Source organism: Sebastes fasciatus, chromosome 1 (genome assembly GCF_043250625.1).
Source record: "Sebastes fasciatus isolate fSebFas1 chromosome 1, fSebFas1.pri, whole genome shotgun sequence".
Classification (NCBI taxonomy): Eukaryota; Metazoa; Chordata; class Actinopteri; order Perciformes; family Sebastidae; genus Sebastes; species Sebastes fasciatus.
Window position 1 is genome coordinate 11450652 of NC_133795.1, and position 21836 is coordinate 11472487.

Below are 21836 nucleotides of genomic sequence, written 5' to 3' on the forward strand. Positions count from 1 at the left end.
CAGGTATTACCTTGTCTTTAAACCAGCTGTTTATAGCGATCCTTGGAAGCACTGCAAAGATGCCCAGGGAAGACAGGGCCACGTGGAAGTCCAACTATTTTCTGAAAATCATCGTAAGTAGGAGTTCATACTTACGTAAGTTTATATTTACACATAATCTATTTATATACTCTAATGTGATATATTGGAACATGTGAAATTAATTGATATTCGTCATCTTATTTTGCAGCAACTTTTGGATGACTATCCAAAATGCTTCGTTGTGGGTGCAGACAATGTGGGCTCCAAGCAGATGCAGACCATCCGTCTGTCTCTGCGTGGAAAGGCTGTTGTGCTGATGGGTAAAAACACCATGATGCGTAAAGCCATCCGTGGCCACCTGGAGAACAATCCTGCCCTGGAGAAGTGAGTTTACTATTCCCTACTACCCTGAGCAATCATTTTTAATACAGCAGGATAAGTTACAATGCAGCTTGTTTGGTACTGCTTTGTCGTTCCCCCTGCACACAATAATCTGTTTCCTGCTATCCCTGTCTGTCTACTTCCCCTGACAACCAGGGACGCAAGGTTTCAGACACATGGCCACTTTTTCTCTATGTAGAAATGATCTGCTCACATAATGTTGACAGTTGATTCCATAATTTGACAGGCTTCTGCCTCACATTAAAGGAAATGTGGGCTTTGTCTTCACCAAGGAGGATCTGGTTGAGGTCAGGGACCTGCTGCTGGCCAACAAAGTAAGAGTCCTCAAGAGAAATCTTTCTTCATCTTGTAAAAGTGCTTAACACGGATGCTACCATTTGCCTTGTTCCTTGAGTTGTACACCTCATTCAACTGCTGGCTCTAAATTGCCAAAGTAATTGTGAAGCATGCCATCTTTAAAATAGAAGTACAGTTGTATAGATTTACATTAACTGGCCAGTTTATTATTAGTTAGAACTAATGCAGTCTAATTGTTTGCATTATGCTGAAAGTTATTTGACTCATTCTACCCCTGCTGAATCAAACAAAATTACAAACTATTATAGGTACATTTGGAGTCCACATTGTTGAGTAATTTGTGCTAGCAAATTATCTTTGATGGTATAAACATGTCATGTGCAGCTGCATCAGCGAAACTGTAGGAGAAACCTAGTTGATTTGTACAGTCTAAGGCTGGTATTCATAAACCCTGTCAAGGTGCAGGATAAGTTACAATGCAGCTTGTTTGGTGCTGCTTTGTCGTTCCCCCTGCAAACAGTAACTTGTTTCCTCGCTATACCTGTCAGTCAGCATCCCTTGACTGCCAGGCACGTATGGTTTCAGACAGATTTAAAAAATATATATATATATATGAAGTTGAGCCTCAGACAACAGTATTCAAACTTGCCCTTTAAGGTATAAATTCAGTCTTAACAAAGTAGCATACTAACCTTCACTCTTCAATACTCCAGGTGCCTGCAGCTGCCCGTGCTGGAGCCATCGCCCCATGTGATGTGACCGTGCCAGCCCAGAACACTGGTCTGGGTCCTGAGAAGACCTCTTTCTTCCAGGCTCTGGGTATCACCACCAAGATCTCTAGGGGAACCATTGAAATCCTGGTGAGTTTGAAACTATTATAGTGTAATATTTGGAATTTCGTTGGCTTGACATGCAGGATGGATTGCCTCACATGACAAGTTAATGTCAGTGAAACACATGGATGTCAAAATAGTGTACATCAAAACGTTTGCCTCAGTATCTAACAAGCATTTTTTGTCCCCAGAGTGACGTCAGTCTGATCAAGACTACCGACAAGGTTGGTGCCAGCGAGGCCACACTCCTCAACATGCTGAACATCTCACCCTTCTCCTACGGACTCAACATCCAGCAGGTGTATGACAATGGCAGCGTTTACAGTCCTGAGGTGCTCGACATCACAGAGGCTTCTCTGCATGCCAGGTTCCTGGAGGTGAGATGCTGCGCTTGTATAAAGAAAACAGCCTTTTCAATTGTCGAGATGCAGGATAAGTTACAATGCAGTTTGTGTGGTGCTGCTTTGTCGTTCCCCCTGCACACAATAACCTGTTTCCTCGCTATACCTGTCAGTCACATCCCTTGACTGCCAGGCACGTATGGTTTCAGACACTGATTAAAGTACTGAAGTTGAGTCTCAGACAACCTGTCCTTGAGGTTTAAATTCAGTCCTTAACAGTCCATGTTAAGTCATGTTTGTTTGGAATATCTGTATGTACGAATTGTTTGTTCACTATATAAAACTTGGGCTTTACTTTAGGGTGTGAGGAACATCGCTAGTGTGTGTCTGGAGATTGGCTACCCCACTTTGGCCTCAGTCCCCCACTCCGTCATCAATGGTTACAAAAGAGTCCTGGCTGTCGCTGTGGAGACGGACTACTCCTTCCCTCTGGCAGACAAGGTATGCATATCAAATCAGTACTTATCCCATTAGTTAACATGTAGGATAAGCTTCAGTGTTTAATCAGCCTGTTTTGCAAGACCAGGAAAACCACAAGGTATAAATGGAATACTAACATTATACCCTTTTCCTCACAGGTCAAGGCCTTCCTGGCTGACCCAACTGCTTTTGTTGCTGTCGCAGCACCAGCAGCTGCTGTGACTGCTGCAGCACCAGCAGCAGCTGCTAAGGAGGAGGTTAAGGAGGAGTCTGAGGAATCAGATGACGACATGGGCTTCGGTCTGTTCGACTAAAACAAATACAGCGAACAAACTAGATTTGAGTCAAATAAGACCATGATTCAATAAAATCTCATAAAAACCATCTATTTTAATTTTTCTTGCATTATTTTAGAAGGTTGCAATTGGTACAACTGCAGATGGATGCTGTGCTCTGTAGTCATTAACTATTATTGGGTGGAGATTTTATAAAAGTACTTTATTAAAAAAGTACTATATAATTTGATTTTACAGGGTTTGCCTGTTTAACATTAACAGATGCTCAAAACTTTTGTATTTAATCCATTAACTGGTTCCAAAGTTACTTGAGAATCTTGACTTCATGGGATGATAACCATGTAGGGAAGTGGTGTTTGGTATTGCATAAACATTTTTCAAGGGTGGAAACAGTTTGTTTCAGCCTTAAAAATCTTACTGAAGTGGATGGTATTTGTCTTCTATATGACCAAAAAGAGCTTAAATGTTTCAATAAATGGCAATTTAGTAAAGCTGCAATTTTATTTGCAGTTTTACCAGGCTATTTCCCTTAGGGAGTCTTTGCCAATACAACTTTCAAAGGGGAAAAAAATGAGATACGGTTTTACATTTTGAAGCTGGTGTAATCCCTAGAAAATGTAATTACAAATACTTGCCACACCTCTTAATAGTAAATGGATATTAGCAAGAGCAGCCAGTGGCCTGCTAAGGGATGGTGATGAACAGTCAATGTTACACTGACTTTGATATCAAATCCTGTATTTTAAATTTTTCCAGTGGGAATTTTGCTTACATTTTGGTTGAATTGGGTTAAGTGAGTAAGGAGTCCTGATTTTGACTAGTATTGTATCATTAAAACTACCCTGTGTGGTTTCAAATTCAATATGCAAGTGTCTGATCTGAGGGAGTGACAATATTCATCTACTTGAGTTTACTACATACAGTGGAGGAAATAAGTATTACCTTACCGATTTTGTAAGTTTGCCCACTTACAAAGAAAAGAACGGTCTATAATTTTAATGGTAGGTTTATTTTAACAGTGAGAGACAGAATATTAAAAAGAAAATCACATCATATAAAAGTTATATTTATCCACAATCACCCGCGGGCGTAGCTCGCTGGAGAGCCGGCCAGTGACGCTCACAGAGCGGCAGCAGAGTGGCGAGGGAAGATGAGAGGAGAGGAAGAGGAGAGGGAAAGGGCAGCTTCTGACGGGGCAGAGAGGTTCCTGATGAGACAACATGACACTTTTTTAGCATTTCTCTAATATCTGGAGGGAGATCAGTCCTTTTGCTGTAACTGAAAAAGCAGTTTGAGTAAAGTAAACGTTGTAGATGAATGTTTTATATTTCCCGTCTCTCCTCGTTGATGATTCTGTTTGTCGGACTTCTTTATGAGCTGTCAGAATAAATAGTTTAAACCTGCAGTATCTTATAAAGTAAACAAGCACAACATAAACAACAAAATCAAAGTTGTATTTTTTGATAATATTGTAATAGTGGTACAAGTTAGTTTTTTTGTCCTGTGCTTTAAGAGCTGGTTTGAAGGCTTAAGCCTCGTCTAGCATACTGCTAAATACATCACTTTAACTGTCACATACTGCATACTACTGAGGAGCGCAGTATGCAGTATGCAGTATGCAGTACATACTGCATACTACTGAGGAGCGCAGTATGCAGTATGCAGTACATACTGCATACTACTGAGGAACGCAGTATACAGTATGTACTGTATACTGCATACTGCGCTCCTCAGTAGTATGCAGTATGTACTGCATACTGCATACTGCGCTCCTCAGTAGTATGCAGTATGTACTGCATACTGCATACTGCATACTGCGCTCCTCAGTAGTATGCAGTATGTACTGCATACTGCATACTGCATACTGCGCTCCTCAGTAGTATGCAGTATGCGGTTTCGAATACAGCCAACCTATGTGCAAAAGAAACTTTTATTGTGAAAACAGACCGGAAGTCTCGCTGGGCTGGTGGAGCTGTAGTGTAGTAGAGGCGTAGCTCGCTAGATCAGCTACAGGAGGAAAACATCCACTATGGCTGAGGTAAGGCTTTTAAAACATTGACCTATAATGTTATACATGTTCACGGTGATGTATTGATCAGGATGAAGGTGATAAAGGGTAACACTGACATGCTTTCCAGCAGCGTTGATGATGATGGCTCAGCAAACTGTAAGCTAACGTGTTATTAGCTCGCTAGCTAACAGTAGCCAACAAGCAGATCGTAGTATTTAATATCATTTTAGAGTATTATACTGTACTATTGTGTCATAATATCCAACCTACACCAGCAGTGTAAGCATCACATATATCTCATGGTGATTGTCATCCGATTATAATACTATAAAAGATATTAGATGTTGTCCTAGCTGTTAGCAGGCTAACGTTAGCTTATATAAGTCAGTTGATAGTGTAGATAGATTGACAGGAGGTGCTACTCTTCAGACAGATGTTCTTCATGAAATGATTTTCTTTTCTTTCTCCAGACCCACAGTTTACAGGACCTCCAGCAGCCAGCTGTCTCCTCCAAGGTGTTCGTCCAGAGAGACTATGGTTCAGGAACCATCTCCAAGTTCCAGACCAAGTTCCCCTCTGAGCTCGAGTCAAGGGTATGTATGTACAGTGTTTACATGGATGCAGGGAATGAAATTAGCACCTGCCACCTGCCAAATTATTATTATCGTCCTTTATTTAAAGGGACTATTTGTAACTTTCAGAAATGCTTGTTAACAGCGACACCTGTGGCCGTGAAATCAACGAAAGTCAGCGTCAAGCTCGCGCTTGCTCGCTCTCAATATACCTGAACGAGCATCGCTCAAAACAGTGAGGCGACACAAGTCAGCTAAAACCACAATATCACTCTATATTTCAGCTGCTTGGCAGTAATGTTAGCTGACCAGACGAAGGTCTCTCCATGAACATGATTTAGATCTGATCCTAGTGTTGGCTTTTCCTGCCTAAGTGCAGGCTGAGGCAGCGGGGCTCTGCAGCGTGTCTCCCTGCTCTCTCCGCCCGCAGCCGGAGAGAGCAGAGGAGACACAGGCACCCGGTCGGTAACGAGAAGACAACGTAAATCTCTGTAGAGCTCCGTTACTTCCCAAGACACGGGAAACCTCTGTTGGTCTGGAGGAGCTGCAGCAGTTATTTCTGCACAAACGTCCCCTGTGCATTCACTAGATATTCTCAGAGCTAAACTAACTCTTCTGCAGTGTGGAGTGAACGCGCGTTCACGTCTAGAGGTGGAGCGAGCTGAGCTGTCTGAGTGAAGGCGAGCAGGCAGAGGAGGAGGGTACAGCGGCTACACGCGAACGCGCATATGCGAGCGCGCATGTGTGACGACCCGCTACATTTATGCGCGTACAAAGTTACAAATAGTCCCTTTAAGAAGGTTAGTCCCATTGAGATCAAAGATCTATTTTACAAGGGAGACCTGGCCAAGATAGCAGCAAGACAGTTATAGTGAAAGTAACAGACAACACATAAATTAACAACATTAAAACTTGCTCATACAAAACACTTGCACACAGACAACCTGGACTTTAACAATTTCACCAGAGCTTTAAACTCATTCAATGTAACTAAGTTTTGAAGTTGAAGATCAGATTGTACATTATTCTAAGCAGTAGGTGCCTTAAACGTAAAAGCTTTCTTTCCCAATTCAGTCCGTACTTTGGGAACAACAAATTGCAAAATGTCCATAGAACGAAGATTATGACTTCCAGTTTTCCTTTTAAAAGTGAAGACAAGTAGGAAGGAACTAAACCCAGAATGCTTTTGTAGATAAACACATACCAATGACTGAGGCGACGAGCACATAAGGATGACTAATTCACTTTAGAGTAGAGTACACAATGTTGAGTAAAAGAACTACAGTTTGTAATGAATCTCAGTGACCCATGATACACACTATCCCAATAACAGGGTAAATGTTGGCTGTGGCAGGTGACAATTTCAGGTCACCTGCCACCATGGCAGGCAGGTTTTCCTTATATTAAGAAATATTATTTTTAAAAAGCCTAAATTAAATATATAGTAACACTTAATTTTACAGCTTTGAAAGAAATTTCAAATAGGTAACATGCTAATTATCACCTAATTACCATGAAATTTGCAGAGCTGTAAAATGAAGTGTTACCAAATATAGTCACGGATTAAGATTACATGATATATTCCATAATTCTAAAGTCTGATACCACTGACTGTGTTTACAATTTTAAAGCGTTCTACCTAGATTTCAGAAGTGGCAGACAAAAAAAATGAGTGGCTGGTAGAAATGTTCAGTGATCTGCCACAGTGGCAGATGAGGAAAAGGTGAATTTCAGACCCTGCATGGATGTTATGTCATGATGACATAACAAGGTTGTGTATAATAACTAAACCGTTTGTGCGGTTTCAGCTTGATAAGCAGCAGTTTGAGGAAACCATCCAGACTCTCAACAACTTGTATGCAGAGGCAGAGAAACTAGGGGGGAAGTCTTATCTGGAGGGCTGCCTGGCTTGTGTAACTGCCTACACAATATTCCTCTGCATGGAGACACACTACGAAAAGGTAAAAACTGCTTCAATCAATGTTATGCTGTGTATATCGTCAGCTCATATTTTTTGTCTGTGGTGGGTTGGACAGATCTACATATTAATGTGTATCTTAAATTAGCATGCTACTGTCTGTCTCTCTGTGTGCAGGTGTTGAAGAAGATTTCGAGGTACATTAAGGACCAGAATGAGAAGATATATGCTCCCAGGGGTTTGCTGTTGACTGACCCCATAGAGCGAGGCCTCAGAGTCGTATCCTTAACCTGACATATGGCAGTAAACAGTGGGGTAGAAAAGTATTAAAGTTATACTGATATAAAATTAGGCTTCCTGATTTGGCAATGTTGCCTGGCTCATCTATTAATATTTACATCTACATGCTTGGCCAGGTTATTCTTTGTCTTTGTCTACTTCTAATGTAACTAGTGTCTTCTCAACCTTAGAGAAATACGGCACTTATTTCCATAAGTCCATCCATTATCTGTAACCGCTTATCCTATTCAGGGTCGGTCGCGGGGGGCTGGAGCCGATCCCAGCTGACATTGGGTGAAGGCGAGGTACACCCTGGACAGGTCGCCAGACTATCACAGGACTTACACATAGAGACAGACAACCATTCACGCTCACATACACGGGCATCAATTAACCTAACCAGCATGTCTTGATGTGGGAGGAAGCTGGACAACCTGGAGAAGCTCCATAAGTCATGTAGTAGATTTAAACATAGCTGGTGTAACTTTGTGTATGCTAAGAAAAGTACATTTTAGTTAATTATATAAGAAAACGGCGGCGCCTCGAAAGCTCACCTGGTAGAGCGGGCGCCCCATGTACCAAGGCTGAGTCCTTAATGCGGCGACCCTGGATTCAAATCCAACCTGCAGCCCTTTACTGCATGTCATCCCCTCTCTCTCTCTCCCCCTCTTTCAACTGTCACTGTCTCTATCAAATAAAGGCAAAAGCCCCAAAAAATATTTTAAAAAGAGAGCAAAATAGAAGAAAACTTGCATGTAGCTTTGTGTATTTTCCTTAACTTGCCATCTTCTAGGTTGAAATTACCATCTATGAAGACAGAAGTATTGGATCTGGAAGATAAAGATCCTTGGGGTATGGAGTCCTTCTGATGTATTCTTAATGAAGAGTTCGGTCCACTGTTAACGTTTTGGATGCTCCAATTTGATATTTTTGCCCGTAACTCAAGAAATCAGGATTTTATTAAGGGATTTTCCCAAAACGTCAGCCATGAAAGTTGTTTGTTTTTTTGCCGCAGTCAAATTGATCTCGGACCACTTTTAATTCCAGCATTTCATAATGAGTGCTCATTTAAGCAGGACATTTACTACCATCTAGTAGTCAAACATAAAATAAACCAACACTGGAATCTCTATTGTCTGTACCCATTGCCTATCCTTAATGCTAACAGAACTTTCTTCTTTCTTTCTGTCGTCTACCTCTCTGTATAGGCTGATGACTCTGACCAGATACTCTTCATCATCTGTCCTGCAGCACATATTCAGATGTCTGCTTCTCCTGAATGGATGTATATAATTTCGATCTGATCCTTTTCTCTGTTATTTATAAGTACTCTACCGTCTGCCTATCCATATATGTTTGTAAATGTGTTTTCATGTCTTTTTATACATGCAGTGTGGTGTATAAATCCTGTCCTCGTTGATCAAGACCGGTCTTTATGAACAGTGCCATCGTGTTAAATGCAACTTTTTGACCATAGTAAATATAAGTGATTTGACTCGTTTATGTTTTTGCAAATAATATAAAGTCAAATAATATCTAGTCGCCAAGAACAGTTATAAGAAATAGATAGGGGCAGAGTTGTTGGCCCAGTCTGTAAACAGTAATCCTGTTATGGGCAGTGCTCCAAAGTATTAACATGCAACATGTTGTAGCCTTTGTTGAGGCGAATGTTTTCTTATCTGTGCATGACTTTTTTTAAAACATGCACATTGGAAGATCTAAACTGGATTTTTTTTTTGTGACTGAAGATTGAGCATGTTTACAAGTCCATCACAAAGTAACAGCGTGATGTAGTATATTTTGAGAAATGTCCCTCTCTGTGTCATAGTACAATAATCTCCCAAATCATATCCAACAATCCTATTACATGTTTCTCATAAGATTCACCATCTATACTGTGAATGTCATCCCCTTTTTCATTATCACCAAACACCACAAAAACCTTAAACACACTCAACTCCACAGATGATTGCTATTGTTGGTGTTTGATACAGCCGGTGTACTTTTCTTACAAATATTGTTCTGTTTTATCTAAATAAATAACCTTTTCCTGAAATATGTATAGCTCCTTGTGTTTGACTTTATTTAAAATATGAGAGTGCATAAGGCTTTGAAGAAAATAAGCTGTGTTAATTTGTTTGGGCAATGGGTTAAAAAAATGGTATTTGTTTAGAATTATTCTTATATTGTCATTAACACAAATTTGTTTTAATGGAATCCATTGGTACCAATCATGTGATACCAACTTGTTGAGAAGGAGACTAAATAATGCTTGACACTTGTGCTAAATTTTGGTGAGGAAAAACAGGCATGGCCATTTTCAAAGGGGTCTCTTGACCTCTGACCTCAAGATATGTGAATGTAAATGGGTTCTATGGGTACCCACGAGTCTCCCCTTTACAGACATGCCCACTTTATGATAATCACATGCAGTTTGGGGCAAGTCATAGTCAAGTCAGCACACTGACACACTGACAGCTGTTGTTGCCTGTTGGGCTTCAGTTTGCCATGCTATGATTTAAGCATATTTTGTATGCTAAATGCAGTACCTGTGAGGGTTTCTGGACAATATTTGTCATTGTTTTGTGTTGTCAGTTGATTTCCAATAATAAATACATATATTTGCATAAAGCAAGCCTATTTGCCCACTCCCATGTTGATAAGAGTATTGAATACTTGACAAATGTACATTTAAGGTACATTTTGAACAGATAAAAAAGAAATGCAGATAAAAGCCCTAGTACAGTGGTCGGCGACGTTTACTATCAAAAGAGGCATTTTAGTAAAAAAATAAAATAAAATCTGTCCGGAGCCTCAAAACATTTGAGCATTGTGATGAAGGTAACACAGTTTATAGTCTAAGTATATAGTATATAAGTCTAATGCAGTGAGGGCCAAAGAGCAAATGTACTACGGAGTATTAGGGCCACATTGAGGGAAAAAACATCTGAAATTTAAAGAATAAAGTCAGAATATTACGAGAATAAAGTCCTAACTTTACGAGAATAAAGTCATAACTTTACGAGAATAAAGTCGTAATATTAAGAGAATAAAATCACAACTTTACGAGAAAATTATGTTTTTAATATTACGAGAATAAAGTCATAACTTTAAATGGAAAAAAAGAAAATAACTCAAAATGACTACTTTATAATATTAATTTTATTCTCATAATACTATGACTTTTTTCTGTTAAACTTATGACTTTATTCTCGTAATATTCAACTTTTTTTCTCATAAACTTGTGACTTTATTCTCATATTACAACTTTTTTTCTCATAAACTTGTGACTTTATTCTCATATTACAACTTTTTTTCTCATAAACTTGTGACTTTATTCTCATATTACAACTTTTTTTCTCATAAACTTGTGACTTTACTCTCGTAATATTACAACTTTTTTTTCTCATGAACTTTTGACTTTTTTCTCATTATATTATGAATTTATTCTCGAAATCTCAGATTTTTTACCCCCTCAATGTGCCCCTAATATTCCGTCGTACCAGAGACCTACAACAATGATAAATAAAAATGAAAATGTAAACAAAAATTATTCATTTCCATTTCTATAAATCCACAGGGAGCCACTGGAGAGGAGCTGAAGAGCCGCAGATTGCTCAGAGACCCCTGGTCTAGTAGGAACCTAGGAACGGCGCTTTTATTGTGAAGGAGTCAGACCGGATGTGCATCTGAAGGAACGCTAAAAAACAAAAACATCTGCTTCCGGAAGCTAAATAATTAAAGCTAACCAACTGCTACCTGTTTCACACGGCTACAGCATCTCACTACAACAAGTCCAAGTCCAAATAGTAACTTACAGGTTAACCATAAAGGTAAGACCACTCAAGTAGATTTGTTATGAGTAGTTAATGTGTTGTTTAGGTAAATAACCAGCTGGTTTACTGCTCTGTGTGTATGAACCTCTCTACACATGGCTGCTAGCTAACCTTACTGGCCACAGTCAATGTGTTTTAGATGCTATTTAAGGTTTAAGGTTAAGATCAGTAATAAATTAACTTCACCACTCTGTCCACAGGTCCACCTCTGTCCTCCTCTGTCCACACCTCTGTCAACCTCTGTCCACTCCTCTGTCTCCTCTGTCCACCTCTTACCTCCTCTGTCCTCCTCTGTCCACTCCTCTGTCCACCTCTGTCCACTTCTCTGTCTTCCTCTGTCTCCTCTGTCCACCTCTTACCTTCTCTGTTCACCTCTGTCCTCCTCTGTCCACCACTGTCCTGCTCTGTCCACCTCTGACCTCCTCTGTCCACACCTCTGTCCACCTCTGTCAACCTCTGTCCACTCCTCTGTCCACCACTGTCCTGCTCTGTCCACACCTCTGTCCACCTCTGTCAACCTCTGTCCACTCCTCTGTCCACCTCTGTCCTCTCCTCTGTCCTCTCCTCTGTCCACCCCTCTGTCCACCCTGGCGTTTCCTTGTTTCGATGGCATTTATTTCCCAAAGGAAGAAAATGAATTCCTGCATCATGTCAAGGATGATCTGGAAACATACCAAGAGAAGAGCAACCACAAGAGGTAAGTTCAGGTTATTATGTCCATTAAGAAAGGATGCACATCAGCTGAACATGTGGACCATTTAGTGTTAGTTATATGCCTGTTTTAAACACAGTAAGTAAGTAAAGCTTTATTTATATAGCACCTTTTAAAACACACCGTTACGAAGTGCTTCACACACAAGAAGAAACATCAAACAATGAAAAAAACAAGGAAAAATTACTGTATGACACACAGAAACCATGAGGAACAGATCGAACAAACAAACATACATGTGGATGAGGCCTATAGAAAGGTCAGTTTACTGGTCAGACAAAATGTGTTTTATTTTTAAGAACTCATAATTCCACTTTACATCTTCCTGCCATCCTCCTAAAGACGTGCAATCTTGTAAATACTTAGGAATATGAATTTAGTTGGACAGTCTTACACTTGAACTTTGTGTGAGACAAGTGGCACATAAACTGTAGATAATTTTTTTTTCTTATATCGGAATAAAGCAGTGTTTCATTAGATCAGGGGTTAGCAACCGTTACTATCAAAAGAGCCATTTTAGGCAAAAAAAAATCTGTCTGGAGCCACAAAACATTTGAGCATGTGATGAAGGTAACACAGTTTATAGTCTAAGTATATAGTACATAAGTCTAATGCAGTGAGGGCCAAAGTGCAAATGTACAACGGAGTATTAGGGCCACATTGAGGGAAAAGAAATGTGAGATTTCGAGAAAATAGTCATATTATGAGAATAAAGTCATAATTTAACGAGAAAATAGTTATAATGTTACGAGAATACAGTCATAACTTTACGAGAAAAAAAGAAAATAACACGTAAAATTACTACTTTATAATATTATGACTTTATTCTCTCTCAGATCTATTTTTTTCCTCAATGTGGCCCTAATACTCCGCCGTAACATAGACCTACAACAACGATAAATAAAAATGAAAATGTAAACAAAAAAACAGTTATTCATTTCCACTAATTTTTTTTAAAAATCCACAGGGAGCCACTGGAGAGGAGCTAAAGAGCCGCATGTGGCTCCAGAGCCGCAGGTTGCAGACCCCTGCATTAGGGAGATAAATATTGAATTCAGTACTCATTGTGTGTACTTAATTCTTCTAATAGATCCTTTATTCATCAGGTGGTTCTCAATGCCAAGTCTATGTTGAAAATATGTAAAAACAAAGTTGCTTTCATACTGTCAAAAGAAGACATGACCTTACTGTCTTTCTCTGTTTTCATGCCCTCTTGTGTCTCTGTCCAGTGTGCTCCTGTTCCCCCCTCTACCCAGCAGACTGCGTTACCTGATCCACAGGACCATAGAGGATCTGCCAGAGCTCACCACCTTCTCTGTGGGGGATAGCTGGTGCCGGAGGGTGGTGGTCTGCAATTCTGAGCTCAGGTCCTGAATGTAGACAAGATCTTTGTTATATCATGTGCAATAACATATCATTGCTGTATTGCTTACGTGCACTTTGCCTGTGATGTAACAACAAAGACAGGTCTTTCTTGGTTTTTGTTTCACATTGCTGTTGTTTGTTTTTGAGTCTTTTTTTTATAGTAGAATACATTTTTATAGAATAAGTTAAGACATTTGTTTTTCTGTAGGGGTGAGGTAGAGGAAGACGGTGAAGACGGCAACGACAGCTTGTGTGAAGACCCCCTAAGAAGCAGGGAGGAGATGGGTGGCTACGCCAAGTCTAAATCTTCAATCCCATCGCGAAGCCGAGGACCTAAGAGGCCGGACAAAGCCCTTTACATGCCACGAGCTGCTCGGAAGAGACTGTCCTTACAAAACACACAAGAACCCTCAGGGGAACAAGGGTTGCCCAGTCCCGCCTCAAGTAGCTGCAGCTGCATCAGCAGTTCATCTGACGCTTGTTCCTGTCCCGAAACTACAGAAAAAACAAAGTCTTCATCCACATCCGGACAGGAATGTCTCCCCAGTGTAGCGGAGTGTATCCTCAACCATGCTGCTGACAGTTCAGCACTTTGTCCTGAGGAAGAGAAACAAAAGTTGGTGCTGACGGTGCATGAAGCTGAGCCCCTAGTCTGGGAACAGACTTTGTCCTGCTTCTCTGACATGACTCTGGAGGAGGATGAGAAGGGCAAGGAGGACATATGCACAGACACAGATGATGTAACTGAAGAGGTAAGCCTGCTTTTGGTTTTCTGCTTTTTTATTTTCCATTGCTCTGTACTTTGTGTTTTTTTGGATTAACATACATTAAACTCTTTCATTTTGAGGCCACATTAGCACCATAAATTGTAATCTGTCCTATCAGATCAAGGCACATCTGAAAGAAGCCGTGACCGTTTCCATCCAGCACGTTCACAATGACTACTCCATCTATGAGAATGTGTGTCTCAGCCCGGATAAGTTTTGCCACGTGATCGAGATCTACGACTTCCCTGCTTGTTTCAAAACGGAAGACCTCATGGATGCTTTCACAGACTACAGGTGTGAGCAGAGAGTTTAGATCCTAAACCTCTATATAGATCAGATCTGGCAGTTTGTCTCCAATAGCTTTTCTATTCTAGTTCAGGAGACCTCTGGTTTAAGTTTGAATCATTCTGTAAACCAATGGTTCCCTAACCTATTGTCCTTAAAGCCCCTACTTGTATCTAAGAAAAGTGGAGGCCCCACAACTTCATGTTGTGAATTTTGGAAATGATTAAATCTTTTGGACTCAATAATGCTCTGGAGTTATTGGAAATGTTTAGATCACACAAGTCGGAAACAATCTAATTCTACGAATAACATAATAATAATAATATTTGTGGAGCCTGATCTTTATCTGCAACTGTGCAGAAACAATACGTTTAAACATAATGTGGCCTACTAAGTAGCAAAAAAAGACTTTTGTAGAAATTATCCAGTAAGTGTGTTATTATGATATTAGTTAAACATGATCAAATCTAATTTTGACAACCTCAGAGCAGACAAATCCTGGCACACCCCCTGTAATCTTTGGTGCCCCCCTAAGAGGGGCCCAGACCCTAGGTTGGGAACCACTGCTTTAAACTGTGGCTTAGATATTTTCTGTATTTACTCTACAACAATCAAGTTTAAGACTTTGAAAAACATCCCGTATGTCCAATGTAAGTAAATTTAGATCTCAAACAATTGATCCAGCTATCAATCTCCTAAAGTGCTTTCCTGTCTGTCGCAGTGATGGTGGAATGAAGATCGAGTGGGTCGACAACACACACGCCCTCGGGGTTTTCTCCAATGAGATGGCAGGTATGAGTCCTCACTGCACAATGGTTGTTGTGCTGGGGTTGAGGTTAAAAGATGAATGACTAAAAATGTACTAACGTATTGCGATGTCATGTGCAGCACTCCACGCCCTCTCCATCTGCCACCCAATGTTGAAGACAAGAGCGCTGGCTGAGGGCAGTAAAAAATCCAAAGGAAAGGCTAGTAGACGGGCAGGTAGGCCATTCACTAAACTTATATGAGCCCTGTGGTACTTGGAATAATATGCCTGTGGATGATGTGGATCAGATGGCTGTTTCTGTGCCGTCTTCCAGAGTTTATCCAGCCAGTAAAGGAACGTCCCAGGACAGACTGTGCTGTTGCCAGGCGGATGGTGACCAGAGCCCTGGGGCTGCAGGGACGAGGCAGAGTGCAGCGATACTGAAGGGAATCGTTATCCGCTAATGGAAAATACAGGTGAACAGACTAACACAAGTGAAGTTTTAGACATTTTAAATCCACAAAGAGATGTCACGTTACTGCAAAGTGTCTTTTCGCTTTCATCAGAGGTTCCTTTTCAAAGCATTTCCTTTCAAAAAAAATGTTCAGCATATAAATTTGGATCTGCTTTCACCAATATTTATTTCAAAAAAATGGAATGATTTTCCACATTCACCCATGCATACAAAATATATCCAGTCAGACAGCAAGCACTTAAATGAATTATTGAATTTGCTACATTAAAAAAAACTAATTCACAAACAATGATGAGGCATTTTCACACACACACATTTGTGGCTTTTACAGCACATCCACAATGTTATCATAGTCCCTGATGGTAAGAATGTAACAAAACTCAGACATTGAGACAGAAGCTGAAGAGGATGTACAGATCGTGAAGATGCAAATGTGTCAATAAATAAAACATTTTCAAAAGCGAGCTCAAGTATGTGGAACACAAAATCCTGGAAGAAAAACATTCCCACTTAATTTTGTGACTGCAAATATTTACAGATTGTCAGAAATACTGCAGGAAACAAATCCAAGCAACCGTTGCGTTTAGCACTGTAGGGACTTTAGGTAGCCTAAATTACAGTTTGTTACAATTTGTCATCATTTGTAGAAAGTTAAATACAGGTCTTTATTAAAACATCAATTATTTGTCTCATTAGTTGCGTTGTTGCCATGTTGTTCTACAGTAATTATAATCATGTACTGTATTTGTTTTCAGTTTCTAGTTAAAGCCTTTAACTATCCAATACTGTGGAAGCAAATGTGATTTTAAACATACAGTGCAAGATTCAGTTGTAGCACCTGGTTTAGCAGTAGACTATTTTCATTCATCCCAAGCAAACATATCATAAGAGTGAAGGTCTCATCTAATGGATTTTGGATTGAGGCTTTTCCCAAACTCTTTAAACTTTGGCTTAGAAGACAACTGTTGGCACAGTTAATTTAATAAGTTATTTGGCAGCACCCCTCCCTGACATCTCTCCCAGCAAGCACCAGGTCAAAACATACATTTTACTGGCAATAAAGGAACTAACACACTAAGAGATAAGGACACTTTTGTACAGCTGAATAATAGATTTAGTAAGCAAGCAGTTCATTTTCTCATTGAGTCGTTGTCCGTTGTACCAGTTGAGCCCTGAGCCCAGCAGCAATCCAGCACAGCTCCAAGGAAGCAAAACAGTACAGCTCCCTCTAGTGGTTGTCAAATATCAATATATGCTTCCCTAATGTCTGTCCGTCCGTCCGTGTCGTCCATCTTTGGCCTACCTGTGTGAAAGCTCGTTGTTCAGCAATCCGGGGAATATATCCTCTGTTTCTGAACTCCGTGAGCCACCTGTGAAGTCAGACAGGGAAAGGATGATGAAGACAAGATAAATACTGTGTAACATAATGCAAATCAAATGATGAAGCTCCTGGTCAAACAAATCTAAACTTAAGACGTCACGGTACAAGAGCTGCAACGATTAATTGATTAGCTGTCATTAAAAATAATCGCCAACTATTTTGATAATCGGTTTTTAGTAATCTTTTAGATATAATCTAACAGTCTATTCTATGTTCTACAGAAAGGCCAGGCGGTTGTCTGCCTCCACTCAATGGTCCTCCGTAGAGGCTCCATGGGGGCCACCAACAGCTGGCTGATCATGATGAGTATGACTACCGTCCAGCACTGTCTGCCTGCTTCACTGATCGGTACGGCACGTTTGCATGGTGAACGAGGGGACTGGCAAGAATTGACTGCAACATATCAGCAACATCCACCCGGCTGAAGTGTCCTTGGGCAAGATGCTGAATCACAACCAGCCTCAAAGTTGCTGTTCTGTAGTCGAACCTGACCCCTTTGGACATTATTGTTGTGGTTCCTGTTGTTCACGTTAGGATCAAAAATCAAAAAGAAAGTATGAACAAGTCCAATGGGGAAATGGCACTGGAGAAGCTATTAGCTTGTTTTGATTTGAATGCATGTTGTCTTGAAACTAAAGTGTGTTTCGAGGGTGTTTAATTTACAGGCAGGGATATTTTTGTTTCCTCCTTGCCCAGGTGATGTGTAGAATTATGCAACAAATCCCACAAGTATTCATTATTTTCAGTAGCAGCAATGTTACGCTTGATATTTTCTAATGTTTTAGTTCATTTTGAAACTTTGTTTTAATTTTTGTAAACAAGTTGCAAGATGTTCAGTTGTTTTTCATATTTATTATTATTTTCCTCTAAATAACACAAAACTACCTTAGATTTGATTGTTGCCTCAGAGGCAAAGTATTCAAGTTCGTTCTCCACATCACAGAAAACTAGACAGTTTCAGATGTTTTTGATCAACTAAAGTTTGAGTTTTGGAAACTTTGAATGTTAGGCCCTTTGTACCCGTTACTGTATTTAGTAAAAGAAAGACGTTGAGTATTTTATTTTTTGTCATACTGAAATGGGATGTTTCCCTGGAATTATCTTTTGTGCCTGATGTGAGGGTGACGGGACTTGTTCTGTGGTATGCCTCAACGCATTACCTATGTCAGTTACCTGTAGAGTTTACCTGCATCCCTTGAGTCATTTCAGGGAGAAGAAGACTTGATTATAGCGTTTAATACTGCACAATCCCATGACAATATGAAAACTACACATGGTTTTTGACTTGATTCGTTGTAGAAAAGTTTCAGTGACGTAAAAGTTGAAATAAACATACAGTGCAGCTAAATTGTTTTTGGGTTTGTGTGTTTTGTTGACTACTTCAGCACGTCTGAAATAAACTGTGTTAAATGTTAATTAATTATCTTAACTTAAAGTGCTGTCTAACCTTTAATATGAGCATTTTTACATCTACATCAGGTGATATAAAAACTATAACCTAATTTTAGGGGACGGAAATACTAAGTCATCATATTTAATATTTGGTTTAAAACCCCACAACTAAAAGTATTCATTGTATTTTAAGGTGAATGTTGCTTTCATGAAAAATACAAATCCTCTATAATGCAGCTTAATGTTCCACTGAACGTGACGCTTTACCATTGTACAGTAGTTAATTGTATCCCTAATGCAGAGGAGATGGTGATCCTTATAATGTAATGTTCTCACCTATATGACAGTTGTATGTCCATATCCGCTGTCCATCGTACCGAGAGCGGCACCTCATAATGTTGTTGGTGTAATCTGATTCTGCAACCTCATAGTTTGGGTTTATCACGACCTGGGAGAGCAAAAATCAATATTTGTTAAACATCTCAAGGAAAAATTTTCCCTTTCATTTATACATAAAGTCATTTTATAAATACTACTCAGGACTTAGTAATGCAGACTTAGTGTTCGGCAGTAGACTAAGAGGGTGGTCAGTCAGTTACAAGTTTTATTGCTGCAGCTGATTCAGAAAGATGATTTTCTAGTGGAGGACGTCAGAGTTTGTTTCGTAACCTAGAGATTGGAAATTTAGTTTCTGCAGCAGCCAAAGTGTCCGTCAGAAAGTTCTGTGTCCTTCAACAACCTCTGCTCGCTTGTAAAAGTCTGAGTAGACTCAGGCTGAAAGCTAAACACAAGCAGATGAAGAGACGTGGAAAGTCTTGGTATCTGTTTGGTCTATAAAATGACACTGGCTGGAGATGAGACAGTCTTCCCAGCAGCAGATGTGCTGGACGTACTACGGCTAGACTGACAGACCAAATGTTTTACCTGGAAGATGTAGTCGCCAGGCTTCACGTCTGTGATGTCAATCCACTGACAGTCGATGTCGTGCCTGTACGTATCCCAGCAGCCAACTGTGATGCCTTGTGCCCCGAAGTTTGCACATTCATACTTCTTCTGGATACCTGTCGGCATTCAGAGCAGTTTTAGTATTAAGCCATTCAGATATATTCATCAAATCAAACATTCAACAACATCAATTCTTATTAAAGGCAGGTTCGTGATCTTGAGAAACCAGCAAGAGTTTGCTAGATTGTAAAAATGATCCAACCGAAAAACTGAGCCCAGTGTTGCCAACTCTTTTCCAAAGAAAGTAGCTACCAGCACTAGCTCCAAAAGTCCCTAAATCTAGAGAGAAACGGCGAACACGACTATTGTTGGTACTCACAGCTGTCAAGCTAGCAGCTTATGGAAGACACTGGTGACGCACAATGAGTGCACGCAGGCTGACAGGTAGCCCATTTAGGTAGCCTGTCCAACATTCAAGCCGAATGAAATGATTGGACGGGCTTATTATAGTCCTGCGACAGCCACAGTTATCTGATTTTTTTCTTTGTCAGAGCATTTGATTTATTCATTACTGTTGGGATGTGATGAGAATCTCAACTAATATAACAAAATGTTTCTAAAATCTTTACCAACCCTACCTTTAACAACACCATAAGTATTTTGATTGAGTGTATTTTTCTTTTTACTATATTCTCTTCTCATGAAAGGAAATAGATTTTAAACCACAACTCAGAGGCACAAATCTACACAAAGTCACAGTATGTAATGAAAATGAAAAGGGAAGGAAGAATATTTACCCTCGTCACAGTGAGTGTCCTCCAGACAGAAGCTGGCTTTGTGTCCCTCTGCCACTTTAGTGCCGTTTAGAGTCAACAAGTCATAGTGGGTGAAAACCTCCATACTGTGGTAATGTCTGGATTAGACAAAGAAAAACACAATGTTGAAACATCCTATATAGGAAACATCCTATATTTAGCAACTCCACAATAACATACATGCACTTATCCGTGAGCCAATCCAAACAGCATTTACAGCAGGAGTGTGGGGGAAAAGCCTAGCTGCTAGAGGGATATAGGGATTTCCAGGACAGTTAGACGTTGGTAATTAATTGTTAAAGATTCATCCCATATGATTTTATTCAGTTTCACAAATGCAGTCAGTATTCAATACATTGTATTTTTCATTTTTTCCCCCCTAAAGGATTCATGACACTTTGACATCCAGCATTAGCATTAACATTTACCCAGGTGTATTCATTTGAGAGTAATAGATCAGGTTTCATACAGTCACTATTATAAAAGCAGCAGCAAACTATGAACTGTAGGTCTCGTTGAGGTCTCACCTGTGACATTCGTGCCAAACCCAGGAGTGGTGTGCTGCCCGAGGTTTGAAGTCTGACTGGCCGTTGTTCTGGATCTGGGAGGAGAAGCGGAGAAGGCGGCGGTAGGAGCTGGCTTCGGCATTGTCAGCACTACTGGACAGACAGTGCTCTTCGTGGGCGCACTGTAGCGCGTACATGGGTCGGTCCTCCAGGTAGGTGGTCTGCTCCACTACCTGGGAACTGAGGACCAGGTCTGGGGCCACTGGGAGGGAGAGAGCAACAAGGGACGTGGTGGTTAGGACCAGCATGTATCACAGAAACTAAAAAATCCCAATTAGCTGCATTGCATCAAGTTAGTCTTTGATAAAATGTTTATAAGAAATATTCCTTACTATAAACTTTATATCCAACAGCACAATGCAGTATTATTTCAATTTAAATATATGTTTTTCTACTTCACAGGCCTTCTTTACAGCAGTTATTTTGACTTATCATAGTAGGAAAAGTGCTTGCTATAGTCATGACAAAGTGACAGTGACCCTGAAACTGAAGCAGCTTAACTTAAGCAGCTTAAGCATTAACTTTATCCTATACAAATGTGCTTTTCCTACTGTGACATGTCAAAATGTCTTTCATAAAAAACTGTAAGATAATGAATGTTTACAGTATTTGTATTCTACAGTTTCTTACTCTGAGTACAGGAGACCCCGGCAGCGAAGTGTCCGCCTCCTTTGGGACAGGTAATGTGTTTCCCGTGATGTAGACACTGCTCCAGAGTTAGCTCAGTTCCTGAACATCTCACTCCACTCATTAACACTGCATCAGCTGAGGCATCTCCTTGCCAGTACCATGTTTCCTGATAAAAGAGAAGCACAGAAAACAGATATCACTCAGCTGAAACCCATCAAGCTTTGTCTCAGTTAGTTTCCACTGTAGCGTTATTGAAACGTGTTGCTGAAATAACTGAAAATATACTGTCAATTTGTTGTTGGGAACTACTATTTTATAGAGACAAAGTCCCTTCAATGCATAGGCTTTATAATTAAAAATTCAAGGTGTGTGGCCATGCAAGGCCTGTCTGCCGCTGTTTTAATTATTTTGAATGCTCTGGGATTTTCCCAGGTCATATAAGAGGTAAGATAAGATAAGATATTCCTTT

At 40.1% G+C, this 21836-nt stretch overlaps 4 protein-coding genes and 2 non-coding genes across 7 annotated transcripts in view; 5 read left to right on the forward strand and 1 right to left on the reverse strand.

Annotated features, from left to right (window-relative positions):
- The window catches only part of rplp0 (ribosomal protein, large, P0), a 31381-nt gene extending 28623 nt beyond the window's left edge, over positions 1-2758 (forward strand). Inside the window, exons 2-8 of one of the 2 annotated variants that reach the window (XM_074629170.1) lie at positions 2-113; positions 230-405; positions 650-737; positions 1434-1580; positions 1745-1930; positions 2255-2395; positions 2533-2758. In XM_074629170.1, the coding sequence (XP_074485271.1) occupies positions 60-113; positions 230-405; positions 650-737; positions 1434-1580; positions 1745-1930; positions 2255-2395; positions 2533-2688 (948 nt within the window). In that variant the 5' untranslated portion in view covers positions 2-59 and the 3' untranslated portion in view covers positions 2689-2758. Of the gene's footprint in view, position 1; positions 136-229; positions 406-649; positions 738-1433; positions 1581-1744; positions 1931-2254; positions 2396-2532 lie in introns of those variants that run through there. The other variant, XM_074629179.1, reaches the window with a different exon arrangement.
- LOC141780473 (small nucleolar RNA SNORA63) lies at positions 1180-1309 on the forward strand. The gene has a single exon (XR_012596668.1). It is a non-coding gene; the product is annotated as a small nucleolar RNA SNORA63 (small nucleolar RNA).
- LOC141780477 (small nucleolar RNA SNORA63) lies at positions 1979-2107 on the forward strand. The gene has a single exon (XR_012596669.1). It is a non-coding gene; the product is annotated as a small nucleolar RNA SNORA63 (small nucleolar RNA).
- Positions 2759-4560: 1802 nt separating the features above from the next.
- Positions 4561-9506, forward strand: LOC141764154 (golgin subfamily A member 7-like). The gene is made up of 6 exons (XM_074629135.1): positions 4561-4708; positions 5152-5274; positions 7062-7214; positions 7349-7450; positions 8244-8302; positions 8659-9506. Exons 1-5 carry the CDS (start codon positions 4700-4702, stop codon positions 8289-8291), a joined length of 435 nt encoding a protein of 144 aa, XP_074485236.1. The 5' UTR covers positions 4561-4699; the 3' UTR covers positions 8292-8302; positions 8659-9506.
- A 212-nt stretch (positions 9507-9718) lies between these two features.
- Positions 9719-18367, forward strand: r3hcc1 (R3H domain and coiled-coil containing 1). The gene is made up of 10 exons (XM_074650623.1): positions 9719-9744; positions 11487-11667; positions 11862-11983; positions 13228-13365; positions 13572-14115; positions 14249-14424; positions 15137-15207; positions 15304-15399; positions 15498-15639; positions 17241-18367. The coding sequence occupies exons 1-9, from the start codon at positions 9719-9721 to the stop codon at positions 15605-15607; spliced, it is 1464 nt and encodes a 487-aa protein (XP_074506724.1). The 3' UTR covers positions 15608-15639; positions 17241-18367.
- Positions 15786-21836, reverse strand: part of loxl2a (lysyl oxidase-like 2a) — a 35243-nt gene continuing 29192 nt past the window's right edge. The window contains exons 9-14 of the mRNA XM_074629125.1: positions 21368-21533; positions 20699-20939; positions 20154-20269; positions 19336-19472; positions 18748-18859; positions 15786-17008 (exon numbers count right to left, since the gene is read on the reverse strand). Of these exons, the coding sequence (XP_074485226.1) occupies positions 16938-17008; positions 18748-18859; positions 19336-19472; positions 20154-20269; positions 20699-20939; positions 21368-21533 (843 nt within the window). The 3' untranslated portion in view covers positions 15786-16937. The remainder of the gene's footprint in view (positions 17009-18747; positions 18860-19335; positions 19473-20153; positions 20270-20698; positions 20940-21367; positions 21534-21836) is intronic.